Consider the following 11,888-nt stretch of genomic DNA (forward strand, 5'->3'; position numbering starts at 1 on the left):
ATTAGTTGCAGCAAAAGATTATGTAACTTTTTATAATGTCTCAAATTCTGTTTATTGGAATATTTAGAATACATGATTCTATTTTCATGCATACAAAAAAGGTTATTCTATAGATGATGTCGGTGTTTTCAATTGCAACTAAATTTTCTGAAATTTCATTATGAAATGTTGGTGAACTGATATATTTGAGATTTGAAACATGATTTTGGTAGGATCGAAGTGAAAATATGTCATGAATTTTTTGTATTTAAATGATATTCCATGGTATGTTCTTAAGTGTTTATTGTTGGTTTAGGATTAGTCATAAGATTGTTTTCATGGATTCAATTTCACTAACTTTGTATTGTTCTTCTCTTGGAATTGCCTTGTAAAGTAGATACATATTTAGATTCTAGAAAGCTCTTCGATAGTGATATTTATTTTCTTTTGTGTCGTGACCTTCTGTATTGTGATGTATTCTGTCGCTGTGAATAGCATCACTCTTTCTATAATGACAAACAAAAGTTTCCTAAATTTTCTTTACATATCTTTTTCCTCGGACATATAGAGTTGTTGACTAAATTTTTCAGTTGTTTTTGTTTGGTATAAAGTAAAATGAATGGAAAAGCTAAAAACTACCTAAATATCTTTCTTTATCTCTATACTTTCCTCTCTTTACCATTTCTCTTTAATTCACTTCATATCATCTATCAACGTTTGTTGTGTTTAGTGTCTGCTACCATTTCAAACTTCTATGTTCCCTGAATCTACTGTCCTTTGACACTTGCAATACAAAAAGTTTTGTATACCAATCTACAAAACCCCCCTAACAACACTGCCCCTTGAACCTATTACACAATAGAACAGTCCCACCCGATAAAAAATATAATATTGTACAAAACAGATTGGAATACAAAGAAAAGACTTGGCAAATGTATAAATTGGCAAAGATGATAGAGGAAATACACAGATGAATAACTTGCCAAATACAAATGACACAAAAGGGAATTCAGACATCTAAGGATCTCAATCAACGCCACTAATTTCAGTTCCGTAGCCAAACAGGCAAGGAGTTAGAGATACGACCATGATGTCAAGAATTAAACTCTTAATTTTCCTCTAAAGAAATACCGAGCTACCTTTCAATGCAAGCTCAATACACCCAAACCTCTACCACCTCCCAAGACTGATGAAACAAACCACTGCTAATTCCAGGACAAGGAGAGACCGCCTGAGCAAACAATACACACCAACTCCATGATGCTTGGACTACACAACATCCAGCCTGAATCAAACACAAAAGGCAAAATCAAGTTTATAAGATCAAGTACCACGAAAAAGGATAAAGCATCAGCCCCATGATAGCATGGTTCCACATAGTTTTCTGACGAGAAACAATCCACTAAGCCTAAAAACTTCAAAGTTGATGAGAAAGAAGGCACTAAACCACACCACCAAAGCATATTACCAGTAACCAATGTCATAATCTATGCTATTAGATTTGAACTTCAACTAGTTCCATGACCACCTTTTTACCTTTTTAGTCAGTTTATCAATGTGAATGTCTTAGTTTTTTCGTTTCTTGATTCTCAAATGCATCAAACTCTGGCAAACCAAATCACGCTAACTCTCTAAATGAATGCTCTTCCACCGCCTATCGATCCTTCAAATTGATCTGGGTGAGCTAATATTTCATTATGTAAAGCTGAAGCAATCATGAGCCACTTACACAGTTCATACCATAGACCTGCAAAAAATCGGACAATTAAAAAAAAAAATGAGCGACCGATTCCCTCATACCACAACTTCCAACACACTAAGCTGATCCTTGACCAATAACCCCTCTACTCACTAATTTATCTTTTTTAGCCGCTCTGTTCTGAAAAATTATCCACACTATGCCCTAGACTTTCGACGTAATTGATGTTTGACATGGTCTCACCCAAGCTAGGTTAGGAAATTCGAAGTGGAAACCTATATAGTTGATTTGGTAAAATACATGTTGCATTCTCTTAATTATTTTAAGTTTTCAAAGATACTTGCAAACTTTTTCACTAAGTATAAGACACTTTAATACCAACATTGTCGGGAAACTTCCATGAATTAAACTTAAATTCCAACAAATATAACGACACAACATATAATAATACTACCTAACCATATTTGTCTGGCCGAATGAAACTCTTTAGAATATCTTTAGGTGATCTCGGCAACAAAGCATCCATCTCGATCGTTGGGAACATGCTGCGTTGACCAAATATTGAAAACATCTTCCTCACGTCTTCGTCGTTCTTTAACTCCGGCCGATTGAACGTTATTCCCGCTGCGGCCGACTAAACTCAAATACCTAAGTTAATTTTTCCCGCTCCGCCCTATTTTTGGTGGGTTGAAAGTTGAGTGGGTCTAAATGAAGTAGACTACCATGTTATGCCATCTCTTATTTTCAGGGATTAAAATTTAAAATTTGACATATTACATTGATCAGTTTCAATATTAATAAATTTTACATTTTTTCCTCTCATAATTTTTTTTTTGCATTTTTTAGAGGTGAATATTAGTAAACTTACATGCCTTCGATAGGAAATTAATCAAATTTTACAAGCATTAAAATAAAATAATAATGATTTTTTTTTTACAAAATAATAACCGGAAAGACCAAAAATATAATATTACTTTTTTTTTTGAAGAAAAAATTTTAATAATAGTTGTTAAGTTTGCAGGGACATCTTGTCAATTTTTTTTTTGCAGGGACATTACATTATATATGTAGTGGTTAAAGTTTGAACCCCTAACCCTCACTTCCATTGAAAAGGTAAATTTAATTTGAACTAGACTTTTCACCCGTGCTGCCGCACGGGTCATATACATTGTAGATGTAGTAGACAAAAGCAAATCTCAATGCATATCAAAGAGAATGAAATATGTGGTCCCTAATATATGCAGATGCTGAAATTCGAACCCTAGACACCACACTTATTCACCTTTAAAATATGAATTTTTATCCAAATAATACTCGGAAAAAAAAAACATAATTGGTATGTTACTTCATTCTTTTGTAATAATTATATGTTAATGTCATATTATGTACCTAAAAAAAGCTCATTCTTAACCTCAACATGGAAAAGGTTTTATTTAAATAATTTTCCTTTTATTGAATATTTGGCCTTTACCGTAAATGATGCCCTTTAACTATTTGTTGAAATGTTTCTTCCACCTGTTTATATAGATTTCAAAATTCTGGTGCATTTTGTGGTAGATTTTTAACAAAGAGAGTTCATTTCTAATTTGGATGAAAAGTGTAATATTAACAAAAAAAATGTTGCTATAATCTTTCAAAACCCTTTTATTACAATAATAATCTTTCATAATTGACACCGTTAAATATTGCTAGCTTCAGTAGAAGTTATAATAGTTGGTTGCTCTTTAGGCATGCATTTTTACATTGATAGGTTCCGGTGAAAATCCTTTCCTTACACTATATATTCCGTTTTTTGGAGTTTTGGATTAGAGGATGTGTAACAGTTACATCATAATCTCCATGATGTAGTGAAATATCTACGATTCCTCTATTGTCTGATATGGCTGTATGAGTTCCAGTTCCCCTCTCACCAATAAGCTTGTCCACAACGTCTCCGGTTGGAGTATTTTTAAAATTTGTGTCTGCAAGTTGTGTGTTGATGAAACCGGCTTGCGCTGGACCTACAACCATTATAATCCCTTCAAAGCCTCTCTTAGTATCTCTTCAAAATACATTGCCTGCCCAACACACAAAAATAAGAAAAAAAATAATCATTTTTTGTTTGATCATGTCATATAATATAGCCAGTGATGCTAATGAAACTAATACTTCTGAAATTTTTCTTTGCTAAATTCAGGTTTGTTTCTTTTACTTCTATGACTAACAGACGAAAATAGATAGCTAAACCATGCATCTTCAGTTTTAAATCATGCAGCTTTGTATTTTGACTTGTGTAATAAGAAGAAGTTATTACTTTTAAAGTTTAGGAAATACCTGATTTGGATTAGAATCCACACTACTTTCAGTGAGCCATATAGGAAGTCCAGTTGCACCAAGAAGATCTACATCTGACCTCATGTAAGCAATGTTTGGCATGCCGCCTGAAAAATGGCCTTGCACCCCTATAGCCAATAGCATTCCAATAGTTCCTGGAAATTGTTGAATCTCCTTAAGTTTCCTGATATAATTGGCTGGGCTGGTAACTTGGTCTGGACTGAATTCAATCGTGTTAAACTCATTCAAAAACATGCTGGTGTTCGGATCAAGATAGTAAGCTGTTAAATAATATACTGCAGAGGCATTTTCGCCGATTTTGTCCTCAAAAAACCGGTTGTGGACATTCTCGTTCACAACGTCCCATGCAATCAATTGTCCACTATATCTTGAAACCACATATTTCACTCTTTTTGCAGTCGTTTCTCGTAATTCTTCAAGAGATAGGGACTTAAGCCATAAGCAACACTGCACGTGTAAGGAACTCGTTCTCCACCCTCATCCACCAAGATAAATTTGCAACAATTTTGAGGAAATGCCTCAATAGAAATCTGCATGAAGTAGCTGCAACATTGAAGGAATATATATTAAAGAGCAAAAAACTATATCAATCCAAATAACAATGTGAATCCCACACTCAAGAATGAAAAAGCTCTAAGTTAATTGTAATTAATATTTTATCAAATGAACGCTTGAAATCACATTTTAGTTAGGACTCTTTGAGGCAATCCTAAAGGTTCAGATTTCCATAAAAAAAAAAAAAAGAATCATAGGTTCAAGGACATGATATCTAAGAAATGACACATACTACTTATGATTGTGTCATTTACTCATTTTCAACCATTATGTAAACTTATGATGAAGAAAAAAGAACTCATCCATAATTCACCTTAATACATCTGAAGCAAAGCGGTTAACATGCTTAAAAGTTCAAAGAAAAATGAATCATTATAGGAATGTTAAATATAAAAATGGTGTTAAGCAAATGATGCTCAGAACCAAATGCAAATTACATTTCAGATTTCTCGTCAAATTAGGAAAGAATATGTCTTGATAAAATTTAGGAAAAAATATGTCTTGACAAAAAAATTAGAAACATACAAATTTAGAAAGGAAACGTAATATTGCTACACCTAGCTGTCTCCTGAAAGTGTGATTTCTTCTTCTTCACCCGAAGAACGTAATCCATTATAACCAAACTAGCTAAGTAACAAGTATATAAACCACCTCAACATATGTTTAGTATTATAATCAAACAACTTGTGAACCAAACAAATTTTTCTTCTTGTTAGGTTATAATCAAATTCCCAAAGATAGATGTTGCATCTAAACCAACTTGGTTCTTAAAAGAGCATCAACAAAGGATCCCCTAATTTGGATACTTAGGTGGATCTTATACACATTACCCTTTTTTTTAATTTTTTAAAAATTAGTACTTAATAAACACTCAATATCTTTAAAAGTTACTTGTACATATAAAAATATATTTAAATTAGATAGATCCACCAATATCTTTAAAAGTTACTTGTACCATCTTTATTTTTTATGAATATGGTTGTTCAAATAACATTTTTCTAAACTATTCATGAATACAACATCAATATGGCACTTCAAAATTTAAATTGATGTGACTTATTAAATTGAATATACATTCACAACAATACAAAATTATGTTGAGAACTCTTTAATACGCTTACCGATAAAAACTGATTTTGATAAGCTTAATCACTAACTATTTGAAATCTCTATAATAGCTTATAGTTGTTTACTGTGAACTCTTTATATTCACAAAGATTCATCGATCAACCGACTTCTGTGCAACTTTCGATTCTATATACTTCTTCAGATCCCTGCAAAATCGACATAAATAAAAAATGAATAAGTATTTATGAATAGTTTAGCCAAAAAAAAAAAATGACTCTGCTGTGAAGTGAATAACTATATTTATGCATAGTTTAGCCAATGAACAAAATGACACATGCACCGTGGTATGCAATTCACATTTTGAATCTTTGCAATTCCTAGAGTGAGCAGTTAGTATCTTTTTCAGTGCTGGCAGCCCCCCAATTCACTCGAATTTTGCATTTACTAGCATGAGAGAACAACTTCTTGATTTGAGAACAGTATGGACGAGAGCATGGTTCAGCCTTAGTTGCGCAGCATTGAGATGCATGCTTCAAAATGTTCAGCAGTTCACCATCTGTGTGTAGGGAATATAAAATTTATAAAGTGAATTTTGAACTACAATCCGTAGCAAACAGTTAATGAAAACTATAAAGCTCGAGAGATAACTATGTTCTTACCAGCACCGGTTTTTGATTTAACTCGTCTTGATTCAACTTGTGTTGATGGCAATTAGTATCTCTCTCCTTATATTCTGGACAACAATTATCACATAATTTTCAAACTGTTGGCAGAATAGTATTCTTTAGATGGTAGAGGATCATCAATGAGGAATAGTTGGCGTGGCGGGGTGTGTCAAACTGAAAATGATTCTTCTGGCAGAAGCTCAGAAAGTTACTTCTATTTTCAAATAATGCATTCTCATGGATGATATCATACTGTCGATTGTTGAAGGGGATATCAATCACAAAGACTTGAAAACGGCATAAAATTCAAAGATTATACTAATTTGCATAGAACTACTAATGATGAGAAAATCATATGAACTTAACTTTAGGTTTAGACTGTTACCTCACGAAGTGGATGGACCTCATTTTTAATTGAAGTGTGTGCGTCAGCGGTATGACATCTGAAATATATTAAAATATGAAAGTAAAAAACAATCTATTCCGGTACTAGATTATTAATATATATCGTTCGATTTTTTTAAATGATAAAAATTTACAAATATGTCTAATATTGGTTGTTGTAATAAAAAAAATTATTGACAAAACAAACTAAGAATAATTTTATTTTAGAATTTTAAAGCAATATATCCCTTTTATTGAATAATTTATTAAATAAAAATAAAATTTCAATCCAAATTATAAAATTACACGTCACCATAATACACATTATATAAGAACGTTCTTATCTCTCTCTCTATTTGTGTCTTAACTTCTCTCATTTTGGTTCTTGTGCAACCATGCGTCCACCGATGAAGAGAGTTAACTATTCAATAAAAGGAAGAATAATTAACTTTCATCATTGGTGGACGCATGGTTGCACAAGAACCAAAATGAGAAAGGAGAGAGAGGTGGAGACACATATAGAGATAGAGGTGGAACGATTCTTATATAATGTGTATTCCGATGACGTGTAATTTTGTAATTTAGATTGAGATTGTGTTATTTAATAAATTATCCAATAAAAGGAATTTATTGCTTTAAAATTCTAAAATAAAATTATTTTTTTAGCTTTTTTGGTCAATCATTATTTTTATTATAACAACCGATATTAGGCATATTCGTAAATTTTTATTAAATTAAATCTTTATCATTTAAAGAAAAAAAAATCAAATGATATATTAATAATCTATTACCGGAGTAGATTTTTATTGACTTTCATATTTTAATAGTATTTCAATGCTTAGACACAATTCAAGGAACATACCTTTGAAGTGAAAATTAAATCACTTTCACTTACATTTTTCTTCTTGTTGAACAACGGTTGCATACAATTTCAGGATGATACCGCCAGTCTGTGGAGAATCTTAGTTGATTTCTTAATTCATCAAACATCTCTTTCACAAAATGTTTGAGACAACTGACCAAGATGACAACCCTTAGCAAGCATTTTCTCGCTTTATCAGAAGCTATTTAAATTCTGAAGCCATAAGAAATAATCAACAAATATGAGTTAGAGAAATTCCAACAATGTTCTTGATGTGCCATAAACTACAAAGAGGGAAAACATGATTAACATAAATTTTAAACAAGCTCACAATTAAGAGTGCATATATAAGTACCAATGTGAACAGCAATCAGAAATTGGATGATCAAGAAATGTTTAAGTAGAAATTGGATGAACACGATAAAATAATAATTAAAGAAGACTAATCTGAAATGCATTATTAAAGTATTGAGTATTGACAAACCATAGACCATTTTACTGCTAATAATCCTATGAGCGATTCAGCATGATACATCTTTTAATCAATTTAAGGTATGAATTGATTGTCGACAGATAGCACTTCTCTAATTGAAAGATTTTCTTCTGCTAAAACCTACAATTTTGCAGCAATTCAAGCCACATAAGTAAAGAATCAAGAATTTTCAAATCAGTATAAATTTGGATGAAAAAGATCAATAATTTTAATAACAAATTTCAATTTACATATGCATAAGAATAAGAAAAAGACAGGATACTGATTTATTACTATTTTCAATTTACATGCTTGCATAAGAATAAGAAAATGTTAAGATATTTGAAGTTTATTTAAATGCATGCGGATTTCGCATTACCTCATCAAGTTTCTCATTCCCTTCAACTTTTTCCTAGATTCCTCTCTCTTGCATGAGACGCTCGAAGAGTCTTTTCTCTAACTGGTCACTTAGCACAGTTCATGTCAAGTTCTTAGCACCAAAGTGAGCAGCCTTTAGTGAGGGAACATAAAGGACATATATAATCAGCACTGCAGTCCACAATCCACATCTGCTTTCTTGTTGTAGAGTGCACATATTTGATGCTGCCATCTTTCGCATTTATTGCATTCAACCCACTAGAAGAAACAACAGTCATAAAGAGTTAGTTTAAATTTCTCTATATCAAGCTGAATTATATAGTAATGAATCTTAAAACTTACCGGTTCTTTAAGCACTTCATAATTATTCCTTTTTTCAAGATTTTTGTTAGAAATAGATGTCCGATTGAATACAATTTTCTCACCTTTAGAAGTCTTGTAACATGCAGAGCAAATGCAACCCAGTGAATCAAAATAATCTTCTTTTGAGAAATATGTTCTAAAAGTAAAAAACTAAAAAGTGGGACTGGTGCAAAGTAAAAAACTAGTCAGTCAAATTCATCTGAGTTTTTGCTTTGCCTTGGACTTACATGAATTGTCTATCCAACTACTTATGTTGTTTCGCAAATATTTTCTTACCACTCTTCCGCTGCACCCTTGCATTGGAAAACAAATGTTAATCCTTATCCTTAGAATACTTTTATGATCCTAATTGTAGCCTAAAAGAATCCAATTGAAAAAGGTAAACTACGCTCCATGCCAAAAATTGCAGGAAAAAATTGGCACACGCAAATGAACCAATACATCAATGAACTGTGAGCTTGTAATAACTATCCAATTTCAGGTTTTTCTTGGGGTTTGACCTAATAAGTGATTGTACATTGAATTTTATAATTTAAATACAGAAACTATAAAAAAATGATAAACCCTAGACTTATATTCTCACACTCAAATATAATAGTCTTCTATCTAACAAAAACATTTAATACACATAAATTTCAAGAATTACTTTGATTAGAGGTATCAAAACAATAATGAAAACCAAAAAGAACAAAAATACATAAATCCAAAAATTCAACACATAAAATTGATATACACAAAAAAAGAGAAAAACGAACTTGCCCTTGGACCTTCAATTTGATGTGTGAGAAGAACTTGGGTTTCTTGTCTTCCTCAACATTGGAAGCAGGAGTTGGAGTGGAATCACAAGACATCGTTCTTCGTATTTTTTGTTTTTCTCTCCGAAAAATTAGGGTTCTAGTTCTAATTTGATTTAACATTATGTCAATTTGATACTTTTTTATGTTTCACTAATGGGCTAACTTTGTATATTGGGCTGGAGCAGACTAGTTTACAAAGTCAGCCTATTAGTGAAACATAAAAAAATATCAAATTGACATTATATGAAATCAAATTCGAACTAGAACCCTAATTTTTCAGAGAGAGAAACACAAAATACGAAGAACGATGTCTTGTGCAGCTCCCACTCCAACTCCTGCTTCCAATGTTGAGAAAGACAAGAAACCCGAGTTCTTCTCACACATCGAATTGAAGGTCCAAGGGCAGGTTCGTTTTACCCTTTTTTCGTGTATATCAATTTTATGTATTGAATTTTTCGATTTATGTATTTTTGTTCTTTTTGGATTTCATTATTGTTTTGAATCCTCTGATCAATGTAATCCTTGAAATTTATGTGTATTAAATGTGTTTGTTAGATAGAAGAGTATTGTGTTTGAGTGTGAGAATATAAGTTTGGGGTTTATCATTTTTTTATAGTTTCAGTATTTTGTAAGTTATAGAATTCAATGTATAATCACTTATTAGGTCAAACCCCAAGAAAAACCTAAAATTGGATAATTATTACAAGCTCACAGTTCTTCGACGTACTGGTTCATTTGCATATGCCAATTTTTTTATAAGGATTAATAAAAATGTGATTTTGTAGTAAAAAAAAAGTCAAAATGTGATTTTGTTATCGACAAAATTATATATATTATAATATTTTTGATTTAGAAAACACGAAAATTAACCTAAGTATAACCAAGGTTAATTAGCCCCTTATAAGAGTGGCTACGCTCATCTTTTTGGCAAAAGTTGTGAGAACCAACGGCGCTTCTATCAAAGTCACTTTATCTGGCTGCATTTCTTGCATTTGTATAGAGCGGACAATTCATTTTTTTCTCTATACAAATGCATGAAATGCAGCTAGATAAAGTGACTTTGATATAAGCGCCGTTGGTTCTTACAACTTTTGCCAAAATGGTAAGCGTAGCCACTCTTATAAGAGGTTAACCTAGGTAAAGTTAGGTTAATTTTCGTGTTTCCTAGATCAAAAATATTAAAATATAAAAAAATATGTCTATAATTTGGTCGATAACAAAATCACTTTTTAACCTTTTTTTAATTGAAAACCACATTTTTATTAATTCCTTTATAAAAATTACTTTACAAATATAAATAAAAAATTTGCACACAATTTTTAGTACTTGACACACACACACACATTGATTTTGTAGGTTGAGAATTAAAAAGCAAGGTGAAAAGTATTTGGCGAAAAAATGTTATTTCTTCCACCCAAAGCACCCACAAACCTAAATCACCTTCATCACCAACGCCATGAATCATGTGCTTATTCCTACGGCTTGTCTTGAATCACAACCAAAAGAACAAATCATATCATCAATAAACATAGTCAAGCTAAGTCAGTTGCCTAATAATATTTGTGAGACACCGCTAAGTCAGTTGCCTCAACCTTGCGTCAAAGATTGCATAATACTGTAACCACATCAAGGTGATTGAAAACACTAAAGGGAGGTTTACTAACCTGAACAGATTCCTTTCTCAGACTACTAATATGTTCTGTTATTTGGCCAATAGAGCTTGCACATGCTCATTAAACATCTCCAGGTTTGTATATTCCTCCTGCCAAATATGTAGAAAAACAATTGTGCTTAATTAACATCATATAGGTACAACTTGCATTTGATGCTCTTATTGGCTATTGGAAAAAAAAAAATAGTACTTCAATGCTCATATGCAATTCAAGAAACATACCGTTGAAGCAGCATCGGTAAGTAGCAAAATTTCCAGCATAGGTGCAAATTTCTCATTCTGAATGATTTCAACACTGAATAAAATTTATGGTTAGTGTCGTCTCAATTCAATCAAAATCTTGAGTTGAAGTAAATGCAACCACATTTCTGTGAAAATTAACTCACTTTCACTTACATTTTTCTTCTTATTGAACAATCGTTGTATACCATTTCAGGATGATACCGCCAGTCCGTGGAAATTCCTAGTTGATTTCTTAATTCATCAAAACATCTCTTTCACGAAATGTTTGAGACAACTGACGAAGTATTCTCACCAAGATGACAACCCTTAGCAAGTATTTTCTCGCTTTATCAGAAGCTATTTAAATTCTGAAGCCATAAGAAATAATCAACAAATATGAGTTAGAGAATTTCCAACAATGTTCTTGATGTGCCTTAA

At 31.9% G+C, this 11,888-nt stretch overlaps 1 protein-coding gene and 2 long non-coding RNA genes across 3 annotated transcripts; all 3 read right to left on the reverse strand.

Moving 5' to 3' along the window:
- Nucleotides 1-3,308: 3,308 nt before the first annotated feature.
- On the reverse strand, nucleotides 3,309-4,399 carry LOC146936685 (endo-1,4-beta-xylanase 4-like). Its single transcript, XM_085757727.1, has 2 exons — nucleotides 3,992-4,399; nucleotides 3,309-3,735 (listed from the first exon to the last, which is right to left on the reverse strand). Exons 1-2 carry the CDS (start codon nucleotides 4,244-4,246, stop codon nucleotides 3,688-3,690), a joined length of 303 nt encoding a protein of 100 aa, XP_085613853.1. The 5' UTR covers nucleotides 4,247-4,399; the 3' UTR covers nucleotides 3,309-3,687.
- A 1,172-nt stretch (nucleotides 4,400-5,571) lies between these two features.
- On the reverse strand, nucleotides 5,572-7,027 carry LOC146936686 (uncharacterized). The gene is made up of 3 exons (XR_015030679.1): nucleotides 6,295-7,027; nucleotides 5,993-6,191; nucleotides 5,572-5,841 (listed from the first exon to the last, which is right to left on the reverse strand). It is a non-coding gene; the product is annotated as an uncharacterized LOC146936686 (long non-coding RNA).
- A 270-nt stretch (nucleotides 7,028-7,297) lies between these two features.
- LOC146936687 (uncharacterized) lies at nucleotides 7,298-8,572 on the reverse strand. Its single transcript, XR_015030680.1, has 3 exons — nucleotides 8,398-8,572; nucleotides 8,031-8,159; nucleotides 7,298-7,759 (listed from the first exon to the last, which is right to left on the reverse strand). It is a non-coding gene; the product is annotated as an uncharacterized LOC146936687 (long non-coding RNA).
- Nucleotides 8,573-11,888: the final 3,316 nt, after the last annotated feature.

The sequence above is a fragment of the Medicago sativa genome, chromosome 3, assembly GCF_051527215.1.
Source record: "Medicago sativa cultivar Bolivia chromosome 3, Bolivia_mono, whole genome shotgun sequence".
Lineage (NCBI taxonomy): Eukaryota > Viridiplantae > Streptophyta > Magnoliopsida > Fabales > Fabaceae > Medicago > Medicago sativa.

What these genes read in the sequence shown, in the direction of transcription:
- LOC146936685 (XM_085757727.1), bottom strand. Translation starts at nt 4,246, where the DNA reads ATGTTTTTGAATGAGTTTAACACGATTGAATTCAGTCCAGACCAAGTT. An exon ending in TGGATTCTAATCCAAATCAG is followed by an intron (nt 3,736 to 3,991) that starts GTATTTCCTAAA and finishes TGTGTTGGGCAG; the next exon opens with GCAATGTATTTTGAAGAGAT.